This window comes from Danio rerio, chromosome 10 (genome assembly GCF_049306965.1).
Source record: "Danio rerio strain Tuebingen ecotype United States chromosome 10, GRCz12tu, whole genome shotgun sequence".
NCBI classification, from domain to species: domain Eukaryota; kingdom Metazoa; phylum Chordata; class Actinopteri; order Cypriniformes; family Danionidae; genus Danio; species Danio rerio.
In genome coordinates, this window is record NC_133185.1 from 5590001 (window position 1) to 5607830 (window position 17830).

Genomic DNA, 17830 nt, shown 5'->3' on the forward strand with positions numbered 1-17830 from the left:
AACTAATATAAAACTAGTGCAGACATCACAAGCATAAATTACGCCATGGACATTACATTAAGATGCCTAAAGGTTTTAAAAAGCCTATATATCAAAAGAAGATGGACAAATGAGAGTCTTTGTCATAAACTATAGTAAAACAGCTTGACAAAAGCTGCAAACAGATTACATACAGGAATAGAGAAAAGAGCACTTTTTAATTATCAGCTGTTGGCCAGCGCCCGCTCTTTTTTTCCTGTCATTGCGCCTTTGCCGTGTGCTGTGAAAATTCAGACAATCGGATACGAGTCACTTTTAAAAGATGATGTAAGCAGGTCAGCAAAAAAATAAATAAATAAATAAATAAAAATAAAAAAATAAAATCGGATACAGTCAAAAAATTCGGAATTGACCATCAAGATCTGCAGTGTAAATGCAGCCTTAGTTTCACTGAAAAACTGAACATTTTTTTAATTAGGAGGAAATTAGGAAATTAGGAGGACAGAACAAGAACAAAAACACTACCGATAAAGGCAAAAACAAAGCAAAAAACATCCACAAAGTTATTGACAAGTCTACCTTAAATTAGTACAAAGACATTTTTATCAATCATTTCTGCTAGAGCACATGTGTCAATTACAAGGCCCGCGGGCCAAATGCGGCCCGTCAAATCATTTAATCAGGCCCGACAACAAGTTTTTGTAATGAAGTTCAAGTGGCCCGTGCCCGCTTTAAATATTAGGTCTGTGACAATTACAATATTGAGACGCAGGTGGTGCTGTTGTGCTTTACCCTACTCACTAATTTAGACGTTAGCATAACGTTACACTAAATGTAAACAAGGTCAAATATTTCTGGGACTAGCACAATGTCAAAAAAAAAAAACGCAAAGTGGACATCGAAAATCGTCAATTTCAACCAAGGTGAAATACCCATGTAAATAAATGTTCCCTATAATGAAGCTGACCAAAACATCCCACAGATCCCGCCTCACAGACCACCATATTGCGTCTAGGATGAAGGTAGCCATGGCACAGGACATTACACCTAAAATAGATGAGATTGTTTCTATGAAAAGATGCAGAATGGCTGGTAAAAATCCCTAATTTTCTTAGGTTTGGCATGTAAGCCCAGTGCAAGTGTCCTTTGGAGCAAAATAATCTAAATAATACGATTTCTTTCCATTTTTTATATAGGCTACCATTTATTTTTAATAGCCTACTAATAAATGTATTGCTTGAATTTTTTTCCTCTGAAATCCACAAGTTCAGTTGTAAGCATCGACAGTTGGCATAGATCATTTCATGATAAGGTTGCCTTTTTAAAGTTAAAAGAATAAGTTCAATAATTTCATATCGAAAACCATCTGTTGCTTGTTACAATGTGGTATATCAGTTGTTGGCGTTTTGTTTTATCATCAGTTTTTTCTGAATATGAAATAATTTTTAAAGTAGACTACAGTTCTATGCTAGCCTACTGTACTGTTTTATGCTTATATTGGTTAGAGACCTTATTTCAGGTTTTGATAGACATAAAGCCTGTGGTGACACAAATTAAATGTAAAACCTTACTATTATGATAAACGTGGTTTAATGAAGTGTAAGAGATTTTCTACATTTGTTAATACACTTTCATTTTCTCCAATAAATAGTTTTTTTTAAATGTGGATGTATGGCCCCTGACTTTACTCGCAACACTCAGTGTGGCCCTGTACAAGTTTGGGTTTGACACCACTGTGCTAGAGAAACAAAAGCTCAGATACTGGACAAGGATGTTTCCTTGCACCTCTGTGTGTGTACAATTTGAAAGCCACAGTGAGCATACACTAATGTGCAAGTAAAAACAAAACAAAAAGTATACGTTGGGTTTAAGGGATTGTATGGGACTTAAGGGACTGTATGTTTTCGACAGTATAACAGACTCACCACAGAGTGCAGAGAACTCCTCTGGCTTGGCGTAAGTCATGACCGCAGCCAAAGCTTCCTTCCAGTTCTGGAGGTCACAGGTTTCCAAAATGTCCAACCAGTCCTTCATCACCACAGCGCTAATAAGCTAAAACACATTGAGATAATGTCATTAAACAGATCATGTACAAGTTTAAACCAGCAGCAGTACAATATCAAACATTTAGAATAAACAGCCCTGTGGGGCCGTGGTTTACAGTGAATTTAAAACAGCTAAAAAGGTGGTAATTCACTATCAGCCACAGATTTGCGGGGCTTGTAAAATGGTTATTCCATATATGCGTCACATGTGCAGGTCTTATATTTACAATGCTTGTTCCCCTTAAAAAAATGTGCGCTAGCAAAATGAACATTGTAAATTTTGATTTCACAGACTTTAATACATCAGTCTTCCACAAAACAATGCAGTTCTACAGAAAAGGTTGTAGATGCTAATGAGTGATTATAGAGCAACACAAACGCAGCAGTATAGAATATAACGCAGCATTACTGATATAATGAAGTCAAAGGTGTACGCTTGTAAAATACATTACAACCGCTTTTTGATTGATGCTTAACAATCAGAAAAAGGACTGAAAAATTGTTTTATAATAAACATTTAAAGGGCATGGTAACCCCTCTGTGTCAGCAGAATGTTTTCAAACCTCTAGTTTGGAAAAATAAATAAATAAATCAGGAAAGTGGGTGTGTCTAGCTCTGTTTAGATGGGAGTGTCAAGGGAGGGAAAGAGAAAAGAGTTTGCATAAAAATGGGAGGTTCCGTTTGGGCACACGCTGATTTTCACAGAGGCAAAACAAACACACAGATGCAGGGGAGGCTGATTTATACTTCTGCGTCAAATGGCGGCGTATGCTACGGCGTTGAAGCATAGCCCTACGCCGTGGTCGTTGCTGACATGCAACTCTCAAAAAATGTAACTACACGTTGCAACGATGCGTAGTGCAAGCTCTGTGATTGGTCGGCTTGGTAGCGCTCACGAGTCTGGGCGGGACCGAGAGCCGCGCGAATGGCTTGAGCCCAATGGAGCGATTGTTTACAAGTGTGGAGTCCCGTGAAGGAGCTCCGGATGGAAAGTTTTGTTTTGTGTTTACCTCATAGTTAAAGTTGTTGCACGTCCGCCGGTTCCTGCCTCAAAATGAGCGAGTTTGAGCCACTGAACACATCCCGGAAGTGTTCAGGAAAAGCAAAACAGCAGCGAAGAAACTCGACACAGAGGAACATTTACACCTTACTGCCAACTAGCGTTTCGGAAGTGTTAATGCAGACCGACAGAGACAGCGCGCAGAAGTATAAAATGCACAGCTACGCGCGTTGCATACGCCGAGGGTTACGCCAGTCACTTGACGCAGAAGTATAAACCAGGCTTGAGACAGTGACTGTTTACATGGACATCAGTAATCGAATTATTTGGCAAATGATTAATTTGTGAAACTGCAGTTTGAAACTTTCACTTTTATTCAGGAACATTTCTTGCATGCCCCCCGTGACAAACGAGATATTGGATGCGAGGCAAAAGTTTGATTGCAGTGTTTACACTCAGAGAGCAACATTTACAGCGGATCTTTCAGTCCATTTATATTATAGTGATATTAACATACTTTAAACTTAATAACTAAATACATTTGACTAAGGTCTGTCTTTAAACACCGAAAGAGTACTGCTGACTACACTAACTAACTCTGCCATCTGAATAAACAAAGACCACTGACTGCTTAGTTACCAAATCTGTAGCCATTCTAGACGCTGGATTACACGCAAGGATCTAATCGGCTTGACTCGGCTTTCAAAAATTAGTTTCAAACCGGAAGAATTTGCTGGAAAAACAACCAATTTTCACTTTTTAGTGAAATATGTGTGTCCTAATAGAGTTTTTAGCAGCGTCGGACACATATATGACTGTCAACAGCTCAAAACATGTGTTTTGGTGTTTCGTGACCATTGGTCATTGACCAATGCTATTCAATATTGCATATCGTGTCAAATTTCATTAATGTAATAAATCGCAAAAAGGAAACAAAAAGATTAGTCTCTGGTCTGATCTAAATATGAAGAAAAAATACATATTATAACTAGTATAATTAAGATATCATAGAGAAAACACATTGTTTATACAGTGGTACCTTACCTTGGAGATTTTGCTTTCAGTTTTGGAGAAGTATTTCCTCTGAGTCTTTGCCAGAAGCTCAGGACCACCAGCAATGGCCAGGATGATGCCGTCAGCCATTCGGTTATCATGGAGACAGAGATTAACAGCAGCTTCATAATCACCAGTGAGCAGCGCTTGAGTTATCAGTCCATCAATATCTAAAACAATATACAATAAAAAATTGAACAATAAAACAGAATGAATAAACCAATCAGCTCTTACATAATTTGATGCTAAACATGTCATATGCTAAGAGATTTATTAATATTAAGATACTAATACAGACACTTGCCCTGGCTAACTTTGAGGTTAATGGCGTCTGAAGCTGGAGCAGGAGGAACTTCTGTGTTGGATGTCTCTTCAACAACAGGTTCTTCCTCGTTAACAGGAATATCATCCAGGTCGGAATCTGCTTCTTCCTCTGCGAGGACTTCCTCCTTATCCTGGATAAGAAAAAACTAAATGTAAATGTTTGCTACCTGTCAGTTATTCAATTATTAACCAAGTATGGCATTTACTATTTTAAGCCACCATTTAAACCACTAACATGCATCCCAAGCAAATATCCAAAATACTCTATTCAAATAGGACTGTTTGCTGCTGCAGTTTTTCCTCACTTCAAATGATAAATGTTTGCTCTTTAACTGAACCCATCGATTTGTCAGAAGCACAGCTAAAATTATCTCTATTCCAGTGTTTCAAACCACTTGAAAAATGAAAGATGCTGATGTCTTGTAAAACTATCATTCTTGTTCTGCCATCTTTTTACCAGTACAATAGTGCAATGTCATCCATCTGCAGCATTAGCACACATGCTCTTTAGCCACAGTAGAAAAAAATTTACACAAGTATACGTACAGTTGAAGTCAGAATTATTAGCCACCCTTTAAATATATATATATATTTTTCAAATATTTACCAAATGATGTTTAACAGAGCAAGGACATTTTCACAGTATGTCTGATAATGTTTTTTTCTTCTGGAGAAAGTCTTATTTGTTTTATTTCGGCTAGAATAAAAGCAGTTTTTAATTTTTTAAAAGCCATTTTAAGGTCAAACTTATTAGCCACTTTAAGCTATATATTTTTCAATAGTCTACAGAACAAACCATCGTTATACACTAACTCGCCTAATTACCCTAACCTGCCTAGTTAACCTAGTTAAGCCTTTAAATGTCACTTTAAGCCAAGGGTGTCCAAACTCTGTCATGGAGGACCAGTGTCTATGAGAGTTTAGCTTCACCAAGCTTGAACTTTGCACCACAGCAACCAGCGAAACTTGACGCATGACCTTGCGTTTCCGGTCTGACGCATTTGCGTGCATATCAATGGAGGTCTATGGGGAGACAAGTCCAGTGTGACCGCGGCTTTACTAGGTATATTTGAAACTTCCAGGCAGGTGTGTTCAGGTAAGTTGGGGCTTAAGTTTGCAGGACATTGGCCCTCCAGGACCTAAATTGAAGACACCTGTTCTAGGTCGTTGTGGATGTAGAGGTCATGTGCGCTCAGTGACCATTGCAAGTCTAAGAGACTATAAGTACTCATGAAATGTGCCCCTAATGACATACTAAGTGAAACATGAGAATATCAATATCATTCATAGAATGCCCAAATGACTACATTTGTTAGTCGACTACCACCCATTGTAGTACAATCATGCAGATTCTCCATGTACTCAATTCCCAAAAAGGTAGACAAAGTACATGCATATTGCCACAAGACTAAAAGCCTTGGTTGAGGTTAGTCGCAATACTCAAATCTACAACAAAAAAAAACTACAATGCCAACATTCCTGTGTGAGACTGCAAGTTTCAGAGGGAACAATTTAACGTTTCTTGAAATTTCTGTCCCTGCATCTTGTCCAGTTTATATAATTTGATTCCAAATATATATATATATATATATATATATATATATATATATATATATATATATATATATATATACACTCTGTCACACAGGGATGCTGCAACAAGAGCAGGAGTATTTCTCAACATGGTGAAGGTACCTCGTCCAGTTTCGTTTCCTCTTTAGCCCTGCCATTATTTGGGTCATCACCACCCAAAACATCTTCAACTTGCAACTCTAGCTTGCAGTCACTAACGTTCAGAAGATCAGCCACAGATATCATCAAGTCAGATTCTTGTGTTGGTAGTTGAGGGTCAACATTTAATACTTGCATAGACACAGCTTCTTGAGGCAAGATGTCTGGAGAAAGGCCAGGAGCATCCAGTGGGTCACATCCTGATGCTAAATGTAACCCTATAGTAGATGCTTGTGCAGGCTCAAGATACTCAGTCTGCACTACTCCAAATCCTTGCTCTGTGATTGGCACGGATTGTTGAAACTCAACTGTTGTTGCACCACATGAAGACTGGTGTGGCACCATTGTGGCAGTAGATTCAGTAGGCAGCAGTAGATCAGTAGACTCCAGAGCCAGATTGGACTCTTGAGGACAAGTCGAAGGTGTAAGGAGAGGCAGAGAATCCAACTGCTCTTCAGGTGAAGAAACTTGCCCAGAAGGACCAACCTGTGTTACAATGTCAACAGGAGCAGCAATGCCCACTGGGGGTGTCTGGTCAAAGGAGTGGGTGAGATCAACTGGAGGTGTCAGGTCAAAGAGGGTGGTGAGATCTACTGGTGGGGTGAAGTCCACTAAAGTTTGGGAGTGAGGTTGTAAGGTATTGGCACTGGGGACAGTTGTGGACTCAAAAATAGGGTCATTTACAAACTGAAGGTGTAGCTCAAGGTTTGGAGGACTTGCATATTTAGGCTCAATCCGAGGCTGAACCAGCAAAGCATCAGGATCAGGCTCTGACTGAGTTTCAAGGACTGGTTCAGGGTTATTACTAATGTCAGGCAAAGGGTCTGACAGCGGGTCAGGAGCAGGAGTGGTATGCTGAAGAGGAATGGAGGCAGGGATGATGGAAAGCTTCACACATGATGGATTTGATGAAATGGAAGCAATGAAAGATTGAAAACACATGATTAATACAGAGAAAAAGTGATGCTAATGTGAAGAGGCAGTAAAGATTTCATTCTTTATGGTATTTCACACTTGAAAGTTTAACCCTGGGTTACACGGTAAACAGAATCCAGACGTTATCCTGCTTGACGGACCATAATTACCCACTATTAATTAATCCTGGGGATTCATTGCATCCGTTTCTCCTTGTACATGTCTAGCATCACATGCCTGGAACCTCACCCAAGGTGGTACAAAAAAGTTCCAGGTACTAGGTGCACTATCAGAAATAAAAGTACAAAAGCTGTCACTGGGGTGGTATCTTTTCAAATGGTACACATTTTTACTTGAAGGGTCTTTATTGGTACCTCAAAAGTATATATTAGTACCTACGAATTTTAAGAGGTACACTTTTGTATTTTTTAGGAACTAATATGTACCCTTGGTGTATTAATATGCACCTTTAAGGTACAAATTTGTACCTTTTGAAAAGGTACCATCCCAATGACAGCTCTTGTACTTTTATTTCTGAGAGTGAATGGAACAGTGGAAAAGCCCACAAAAGTGAACAGTACTTAACAAAGCACCTAATAATTACAGCTAAAAACAGGGTTTTAAATGTCTGACTAAGCAACTGTTAAGGGTCAAGGTGCAAATAAAGGTTTTATCAGTTTGCTGGTAACAAAATATTGTTTACAATTCAGACTTTCCTGAGGTTTCCACTTAATTTGGTTTACTGATTTCTAAGGGTGCTTTCACACCTGCCTTATTTAGTTCGATTGAATCGCACTAGAGTTCGTTTCCCCTTTTGGTACGGTTCGTTTGGGCAGGTGAGAATGCAGCAATCGTACTCGAGTGCGCACCAAAAGCGGACCAAATAAGCGTACCGAGACCTGCTTGAAGAGGTGGTCTCGGTACACTTTCAAACGAACCCTGGAGCGGTTCGTTTGTGGTGAGAATATGATCCGTAAAGGTCCTAACGCAAAAAGTACTGCGCGTTTTGGACTAATTCAGCTGCCGTAGGCGCATGCGCTGTGCATTATGGGATATGGAGGAAAAATATTTGTTGACAGCGCTTTACCAACAGAGAGAGAGAGGGGAAAACATTAACCTGATGGATCGTTGGTAATATTTCCGCAAGATGACCATGTCGCAGTTTAGCTCGATTAATTCACGCCTCCTGCTGAAGTGACGAGCGATGCATTAAACACTGTTTTCCAGCCGCAGTCGCGCTTCATTTTCGTAATGTATAGTTTGTCTAAAGCAGGCATGCAATCAGCCAACGCAGTCGTCCCTCCAGGGTAAAAGGTTTTGTTTACCTGCAGGAGTTCACTGGCCTTTTCCCGCACGTGAATTCTGACCAATCAATAAAAGTTTAGGAAATACGTTCAACAACATCTGGCCAATGAGAGATGTGGATTTTGTCAGATGACTGCATTTTGGTTCGTTTCAACTGGTTCGGACCAAAGCCAGCAGTGTGGTTTGAAAACGACCCACAGACGGCAGAAGATGCAACAATGTATCATTTATTGTCCTTGGTCCGGACCAAATGAAGCGAACTACAGATGTGAAAGCACCCTTAGTTTGTCAAGTTCAAGTTCCAAATTTTTCCAATAAGGAAGCTTCTTCTTCAAAACTTTCATTTCCCCTTGCTAGGAAGCGCACAAAACAAAAGTTATTTTGCTCTTGTTTAGTAAAAATAAATCTTCTTTTTGTGATCTCAAAAAGCAATTTTTGAAATTGGATTCCGAGGTTACCTGAACAAGTTGCAAAGATAGAAACCTGGAACCGTTATATAGAACCCAATGATTGGTCCACTTACCATATCGGCCTCTTTAGGTTTGCAATTTCCTTCTAACGCTGATGCAATCTGAAATCCACAACCAAAAATGAATCAAGTCCAAAACTCTGACACACAGAGAAAGAATCTCAGGCATTTACACTACAAATCAATTTACAAATAATGAACACAACACCTTTAAGGCGAGCTCTTCCTTCTCATATCCTAGAAGTTCCAAATATTTCAGTCGTGCATCTTCTTCAAAGTTTACCTAAAAAGATGAATCTATTGGTTACAACTCTGATAGAAAGTTACCTAACCTGTTCCTGTGCACACAATTAAGCATTCTTAATCGAGTGTCTTACCTTCAGAAATGACCAAACAGTCCTCTCAAATTCATTCTGAACAGTTTCAATCTTGTTTTGGCAGTACTCAAGAAAATTTCCAGCATTGAGAGTCGTCTGGAGTTGGTTTGATCGATGAATGAAATCTGTTTCCGTCACAACCTGACTGATGTGAACAACATGAGCAGCAGTCTGCTGGGGCTGTTGAGCAGTTGGCTTAATGTTGTCCAAAGTAACAAGTTTCCCACCAAACTGTTCACAAAAACAAAGCAGATTTAGAACAAGCACATTTATTAGTGCATATTCAATGTGCAATGCTAGATTTAGAGCCACTTACAGCAAAAGATGCTCCAACTGGTCTACGGATCCATTTTGGAGGTTTCTTCAGAGGTGTGATGGTGCTCTGGGGGGACGTTTGCTGGGGCAGTTGTAACGGTGGCAATGTCTTCCCCGTCCCAAATGGATCCATATTTCCAAATGAGCTACTTAACTATTGATCCAAAACACATCAGGATCGACTGTGAGAAGATGTTCATGCTAGCTTAAGAGCGTTATCTTGTATACTGAGCCCATCCACACGTACAAAGATATTCTTATAAACTGAGCTTTCTCTGCCTTCATTAAAAAAAAAAAAAAACATCTGTCCACATGAAAATGCACTGTGATAAACTGTTAAGGGCCAAACCAACAGGTGGTAATAAGAGCCTTTTATGCACAGTTCACACTGACCACAGAGTATTCATGTGAGTAAGTTACATACAAAGTCAATGCAAACAGCCAAACGATGCAGAATGCATTTGCGGAACTCGCCTCAATCAATATTTGGTGTGAAACCAGCATGAACAAAGCCATGTAGGCCAATCAAAAAGGAGAAAACAGCACACACAATAATATCATGAGTCAAAGTGGATTAGTGGCCACTCGACCACACCGTAACCAGAGTTTCTCAAAATCTTCACCCTTGCCGGAGTCTTCAGAGAGTTTCGGTTTCAGTCACATGATATTGCATTTTCATGAGGACGTATGGTCAAACCGTGTAGAAGAGATTTTGAGAATACCCATGCTCGTGTGGACAGGTTCTGAATTTACTTGTACCTGATCAGCCTGCAAATTATTGGCGTTGTCATTGCTTCCTCCCATAATGGAGTAGATACTGATGTGGCCATCAAAAGCAGCAGCAGACAGAACAGCTGGGTTTCTTGGGCACCACTGGATATCGAAACACCACTGAGTACTGGTGGGCAGCTCATACAGGACCTGGTACCAGGAACGAACAGACATTTAATATGTTACGGGGATCAAAGTATTTAACAGTATTTTTTTAAGAAAAATAAATACTCACTTCAGCCGTGTTTGGGTTCCAGCAGAGGATCCGGTTGTCTTTCCCACAGCTCAGAAGGAGTTCTGGATCCGCTACACTCCACGCTATGGCCAAGATACCCCTGAAGCACACATATAAAGAAATAATGCAATTAAAATGAGTCCTAAATTCAATATATTAAAGCAAATGCCACTGTGTGACTTTGTGTAGAATTTTTCTTGACTATAGTCACAAGACTTTTTATTAGCTACACCCATTTAACTGCTGGTAAATGCCAATATTTAATCAGCTAATCATATGACAAGAAGTGCAATTGTTTGAGCAATTTTGATGTGATCAAGATGATCTGCTGGAATTCAGACTGAGCATCAGAATAGCAAAGAAGGGGGATTTAAATGACTTTAAACGTGGCACAGCTCTTGGATAGCTCTTGGTCTTGTGGTAGTCCATTATAATGCGATTTACCTTCTTTACCTTACACTCTGATTCGTTGCTGAACAGCCAATCAGAGTGCTGTCTTCATACAAGACTGATTCTACATGATGAATTGGTCCAATTCAATCCAACATTAACCCAACAAGAGGCAATGTGTTGAACACACCAAATACACTAGCCTGAAAGACGATCACAGACAGCTTGACGCTGACCAAATTTCGGTGAAGGCTTTTTAAAAAACATTCCTGAGAGCCGTGTCTGGTATTGAATGCTCCCTAATGCCTCATTCACACGGGGTGACAGCGACAACCCTTTCCATTCACTTTGAATAGGTGACGTCAGGCGTTGCTTAACTGCATTGTGGATCTGTCGACGCTGCTTTAGAGGCGTTGCTTGCTGCAGAAGTTGGGACTAGCTCAACTTTTCAAGCGCCGACGGAAGCGTCAGCCAATCAGATCGCCGTATGCAAATACACCAGCTAGACAGTGGCCTATTGCTGACTGAATTTAATTGGCTGACGCTTCTATGACGATTGCTTCAGCCCCAACTTCAGTCAAGCGTTGACGCTGAAGCTCCGTGTGAATGGGGCGTAACAGTATCTGCTGGTAAACTGATTAAATGTTTTTTTTTTCTACCTTGTGTGGTTCTCCAGCACTTTGAGAGGGGACGTTGCGAAGCGCAGATCCCACATTTGAATCACTGGCATTCGGTCATCTTCAGAAGCCAAAACCAGCTGAGTGGCCACCTCTGGATTCCAGGCCAGACCAGAGCAGTGCATCTAAAAATCACGTCATGAACACAAACATGACGGTAATACTGACACAAACAAGGAAGGAAACTACCTATATTCATTGCCTATAGTGAAGTACATCTAGTTATTACATATTCCTAATGCAAGTAAATCAATTCAATTAGAAAACCTAAAGTAAAAGTGAGAGAAATAAGAGTAACAAGACAAACCCTGTTGCTGTGATCGCTGACTTTGATGATTAAATCGTTCTTTCTCAGATCCCAGACTGAAGCCTTTCCGCTAGGACTGGCTGAGGCCAGGATGTGCTGCACCTGTTTGTTCCACGCAACACAGCTGATGTCCTCTTGAGGCTAAAACAAACAGCAAAGTCAAATTTAAACAAGGATGCTTACTTTCCCATGACAGACATCACAACCAAGAAATATGGGAGCTCCCTTTTATATGCAAGTCTGTAGGATATTTACAGGGTTTATACACATTTTACTTCAAAAATTCCAGGACTTTCAAGTCAATTTTCATGATGCGGTACACCATAATAAACAGTCAAATTTATTACAGCATGTCATAAAACACACGATAGTTTCAATTTATTTTTATATGCATGTAAAATAGATGATGCTTACACAGCACTAATAATGTGAGAGCATGTTTTGGCCAGGAAAAAAAAAAAGTTAAAACAACTAACCGACAATTCCAATATACAGATATTTGTCAAACTAATTTTAGATGATGTTATTAGTTTGTTAAACTAGCAATAGTAGGTTAAACTACTTCTATTATAAAGTCCTGATCACACTGTACTTATCGCTCCATAGATTTCCATTCATAGGCATGCGAATGCGGCAGAAACAGAAACACAAGCTTCCCATTCCACTGCATTCAAAAGTATAAGCTTGGAGTAATCTTACCTGCGAAATCACATCAGGTGATTGCGTGATACCAATAGAAGATCATTTAAAATAAGAAATTTTAAATTTGGAGCAATCGCTCACTTTTATTAATGTCTAATCACATTGTTTAACCCCGCCCCTTTTCCCTTTTCGCAGCGCCATACAACCATAGCTCTAGTGTCACCGCAGCTTAAGTCGCTTTGGACAAAAATGTCTGCTAAATGACTTAATGCAAGTGTAATTTCGATCACTTTCCAAAACCTTGTGGTTTTTCCGTTTTTCCAAAACTTTTCCAGGCCTGGAAAATGCCATGTCAAAATTCCATGACTTTCCCAGGTTTTCCATGAACGTATAAACCCTGTATTTATTTACTGGATAAAGATTTATATTAGATACTGGATTCAACCTGATAAAAGAGTTCAGCACTGCTAAAATAAAAATAAAGCAAAAAAATTATTTAAAAAAAAAATTCTTACATATTTTGAAATGATTTTATTGGTTAAAATGAGAGTTGTATCGATTCTAATAAAAGCCATAAGTCCCTATGTGTGAGTCTCCACTGGTAGTTTGATGTTTTCTATTAGTGACAATTTAAAACCACAAAATTTAGTGCAATAGTACACTAATTGACAAAAATCTTGTCGCTTATGCAAGATTTAAGAACAACAAATAATAAGTTGACTTCTAGTTGATCATTTGATATCAGAAGTGGCTTTTATAAAAGACAAAGGCCTCTAGATTACACTTAATTTACCACAATAAAATACAATCATGCCTTGATTTTTAATTATATAATTAGGACAGTAAGGTCTGACTTTACTTAGATAAAAGTCCCATCCCTTAACAGAAATAATAAACAGTATAGAATATAAAGTGATGGTGCAGTGAAAAAAAGAATGAATATTGTGTCCGACTCCCATGAGCTTGAAGGACTGCATCCATACATCTCGGCAATGACTCAAATAACTCATTAATAAAGTCATCTGGAATGGCAAAGAAAGCGTTCTTGCAGGACATCCCAGAGTTCATCAAGATTCTTTGGGTTCATTTTCAAAACCTCCTCCTTCATCTTACCCCAGACATACTCAATCCACTTTTCCAAACGATCAACTAGAAGTCAAGTTATCATCTGTTGCTCTTACAATTGGGATCAACAACAAGACTTTTGTCAGATAGTGCATGTCTTAAGATACACTGGGAACAATTGAAATGAACTGGTTTTAATCAGGTTTTGACAATGGTTCAACATGAGTTGCAAAAAACTAAATGTAACTTGTACAAGATATCAGACCTGCATCTAATAGGTACAAAATGTCATACGTGCATGGGGAAAGTTAAGCAGCTGCTGAGCACCATGCTAAAGCGCAGGAATGAGCTAAACTGAGTACTTTTCTGGAGCAGTAAAATTTAGAATTTACACTATTATAGCAATAGTACTGGCTGTTGTTAAAAGAAACTCTGAATAGCAAAAATGACCTTAGAAGATTGTCATAATGTAATTTTTGTCATCTTAACTTGGCCTCTGTTAAAAGTTTAGACAGTTCAATGTTAAATGCATCCGATTAATGTTCAATATAATGTACCTAATGGAGAAAAACTACCTAACAAGCACGGTTTAGTACTGTATGCAACTGACCAATATATTATCTCTATCAGCCGAAAGAGTTTTGCTGAAACTGGCTCAAATAAAATCCTATCAGTGCATTCTTAATATAAACAATAAAATTGCAGAATATTAAACAAAACTACAGGATGTCTTAAGAGTAAATAATTAGATGTGTTTTTACTTGTGTTTTCGGTCCTGGTGTCATTGGGGAGCTGAAGTTGTTCAAATCCCAAATGTAGATTTCGGACTCATTTCCACCAGACGCCACAAGGTTTGACTAAGTTAAAGAAAAAAAAAAAAAGAGTCATTTACATTTACACATTAATCAGAACTACACCTACAAATGTTCTTGCAAGAAGTGATTACCTGAAATGAGTTGACGTCAAGAGCTCTTACTGCTCCTGTATGCTTTTCACTCTGTAAAATGATCACTTCACTATCGCCAGCAATAATTTTGGAGGCGTCATAGAGGATAATATTGCCATTCTCCCCTCCAGCGATGAGAACGCCGGATGGCAAGCCCTGGTTTTCAATGCCATGCGGACCCCAGACTAGCTTGTGGTATCTAGAAATTGGACAAAAAGGTTACTACAAGATTTCAAAATTAACTGACTTTGAGAAAGTACAACATTAAGTAATGTTTTTTTTTTATTATTATATAATCAAACATCTAATGACGTCAGTTTTGTATAACTTTAGAATAACTCTCCATTTCAAAAGACAGATTAACATCTAACGCAGCGGGGACCAACCCTGTTCCTGGAGATCGACCTTCCTGCAGATTTCAGTTGCAACCCATATCAAACACACCTGCCTGTAATTATCAAGTGCTGTTCGGGTCCTAATCAATTGATTCAGGTGTGTTTGATCAGGGTTGGAGCTGAACTCTTTAGGAAGGTCGATTTCCAGGAACAGGGGCGGCGGCCGAAACCGCCTACTACTCAGTAGGTACTGCATTTGAATTTAAACGTACTACTCGGCCGTTAGAAAAGTGCATCCTATAAAGTTTGAATGTGAAAAGTATGAATGGAATTCGGATGTACTACATCCGCCACTTTGACATGGTCACGTGACCTACCTGCGTCAGTTGCGTCGCTTCACTTCTATTCATGAATTCTCTCGCAGGGCATTATGGGATAGCGCAGCGTGCATGGGATGCGCACTCCAGAATCTCGCCGGAAGTAGTAAGTTATCCGGGTATTTCTCGCATACTGATTTTCGAATTTTATGAATTTGGACATACTACGCGGCTCTCATACAGATTTTAGCGTACTATGTAGTATGGAAGTATGCGGTTTTGGACGCAGCCAGGGTTAAGCACCCCTGATCTAAAGGTTGTTTTATTTAGCGTTCTGCTACTTCAGTGAGAGATTACAACTCCTAAAATCAATGTGTAAACAATTTAACACACCGTAGCACAAGTAAACCCACAGCTAGCACACTGTTGTATATAGCACACTTATAAAACTTTCAGCATGTCGCTAAGAGGATATTAAAACACAATGTGTTAACAGTATGTTTTAAGTAGGTTGCTAGCATGTTTCCAGCATAAATTAACACTCAGCTAGCAAGTTTCAACAGATGTTTTTTTTTTTCAAAAATAAAATTCTGAATTTTCAGAGGTCTTTGAGGGTTTTAGCACTTTTCCACTTGTCAGTGATTAACTAGAAAAAAACATTACTTTTAGCGTTTTTAACTGATAAAACAGTTCAGAACAGTTCCTTTGCCTGAAACTGTAAACCATTAGCACATTATGCTAGCCAAACTCAGTACCTGTGTGGAGAAGAGAAAGATCCACATGACTTCATGGCCAAAGCAGAATCCGCCAGATCCAATTCAAAGATCTCCAGTGATGCATTAGTGCTGAAGGTGGCATCGAGCTGCTGTGCCGAGGTACCTGAACCAATAATAAGCGTTAGATTAAATTACAGAGGTTTTGCGTTTTAACCAGGTATTTGTCATTCAAACGGGTTATGGAAGCAAAATCTCTTTTTACCTTAAGTAAATATTTAAAAGAAAAATTATCATGAACTTCAAAGCTCACCCAGTTTTTTGATCCTTATGTACTTTTCAAATTTACAACCCGTTCATTATGTCTGTGGCTGTTTTTGCACCATTGACATCAATTATAATGACATTTGTTGATTGCAAAGCCATGATACCACATAATCATGCATTCTTTATTGTTGCAGGTTTTCCCTGTCAGGAAGACGTAAAACCTTTCATTTTTACTGTTGATCATCAGTTGGCAGCATTAACCCTTTAGATTGCCCTGCAACGACATATTAGAGTATGCGCGCATAAATAAGCTTACTTTGTTTACTCAGAGCGGTTCTGAGAGGTGAGCTGCTTATTACTGCAAACATATCAAGGTAACTGCGCTAAGATCTCACACACACACACACACACACACACACACACACACACACACACACACACACACACACACACACACACACACACACACACACACACACACACACACACACACACACACACACACACACACACACACACACACACACACACACACACGTTTGTTTTTGTGAAAAGTGGGTACATTACATAGGTTTTGATTCATTTTATACTGTACAAACCATATATTGTTTTGCCCTCACCCCAACCTACCCCTAAACCCAACCATCACAGGAGACTGTGTACTGGTTTACTCCCTGAAAAAAACTCATTCTGTGTGATTTATAAGCTTTTTAAGAAATGAGGATGTCAGCAATGTCCTCATTTTTTCACCTCTTTTTTGTAATACCTGTGTCATACCCATGTCATTATACAGATTTGTGTCCTGACATGTCAGAAAAACACGTACTTACAAACACACACAACTCTATATAACCATATAATTTTAAGCCAGTAACTAAGCTTTTTTTTGCACTGCAACTGATGATCAACAGTAAAAATTTCAAATTTTACCTCTTCCCAACAGATAAAACCAGCAATAACCATACTTATATGGTTTCATGGCTATTTAAAAAATGATATATTTTTACACAAACAATCAGGTATATTGCATATATATATATATATATATATATATATATATATATATATATATATATATATATATATATATATATATATATAAATGGCATTAAATAAATAGTGAATTTCTGAAAATGTAAGCATGTCATTTAACAGTGCTTCACTGGATTGTTTTTCAGTCTTATACCTTTATCTCTCAGTTAAATTTTTATTTATATATATTTTTACATCATTAGCCGGATGGTTTGGTGAATAACTTTCACATACCTTTTTTAAAACTCCTATGATAAAAATGTATAAAAAACCAGCACTGAACAAGTAGGTGAGCAATTGTAATGAACCACTCTATTCTTACGAATCTTCAAATGCAACGCAAGTCATTCCAAACATCACAATGGAATTGCAATGCAGAACGAAATTACGTTGCAACAGACCCAGCAAGAACATAAAAAAACATCACTTTAAAATCCTAGCATGATACAAAAGCTTTTATAATTCCATAAAAATATAGTTATATAAGATATAACCTATTTTAAAAAATCTCTGAAGAGAATATCTTAATAATTAAATACCTATTTTACCATTTGTTTTAATATTACCAATTTCTTTATTAATTTATTATTTTCACACTAGCTATCAACAATGTTTAAAAA

General features: G+C 38.4%; 1 protein-coding gene across 34 annotated transcripts in view; it reads right to left on the bottom strand.

Moving 5' to 3' along the window:
* sec31a (SEC31 homolog A, COPII coat complex component) overlaps positions 1-17830 on the bottom strand; it is a 43447-nt gene that overhangs the window by 22986 nt on the left and 2631 nt on the right. For 18 of the 34 annotated variants that reach the window (XR_012385786.1, XR_012385784.1, XR_012385783.1 and 15 more), the window contains exons 3-16: positions 15954-16077; positions 14547-14745; positions 14362-14457; positions 11894-12034; positions 11569-11711; positions 10520-10619; positions 10273-10434; positions 9515-9667; positions 9199-9429; positions 9030-9104; positions 8876-8923; positions 4382-4532; positions 4069-4247; positions 1905-2031 (exon numbers count right to left, since the gene is read on the bottom strand). Coding sequence is in view for 24 of the 34 variants with exons in the window: in XM_073913491.1 (XP_073769592.1) it covers positions 1905-2031; positions 4069-4247; positions 4382-4532; positions 8876-8923; positions 9030-9104; positions 9199-9429; positions 9515-9667; positions 10273-10434; positions 10520-10619; positions 11569-11711; positions 11894-12034; positions 14362-14457; positions 14547-14745; positions 15954-16077 (1929 nt within the window). In the remaining 10 variants the exon portion in view is untranslated. Of the gene's footprint in view, positions 1-1904; positions 2032-4068; positions 4248-4381; positions 4533-6096; positions 7021-8875; positions 8924-9029; positions 9105-9198; positions 9430-9514; positions 9668-10272; positions 10435-10519; positions 10620-11568; positions 11712-11893; positions 12035-14361; positions 14458-14546; positions 14746-15953; positions 16078-17830 lie in introns of all 34 variants that reach the window. The other 16 variants (XR_012385778.1, XR_012385777.1, XM_021479100.2 and 13 more) reach the window with 1 other exon arrangement.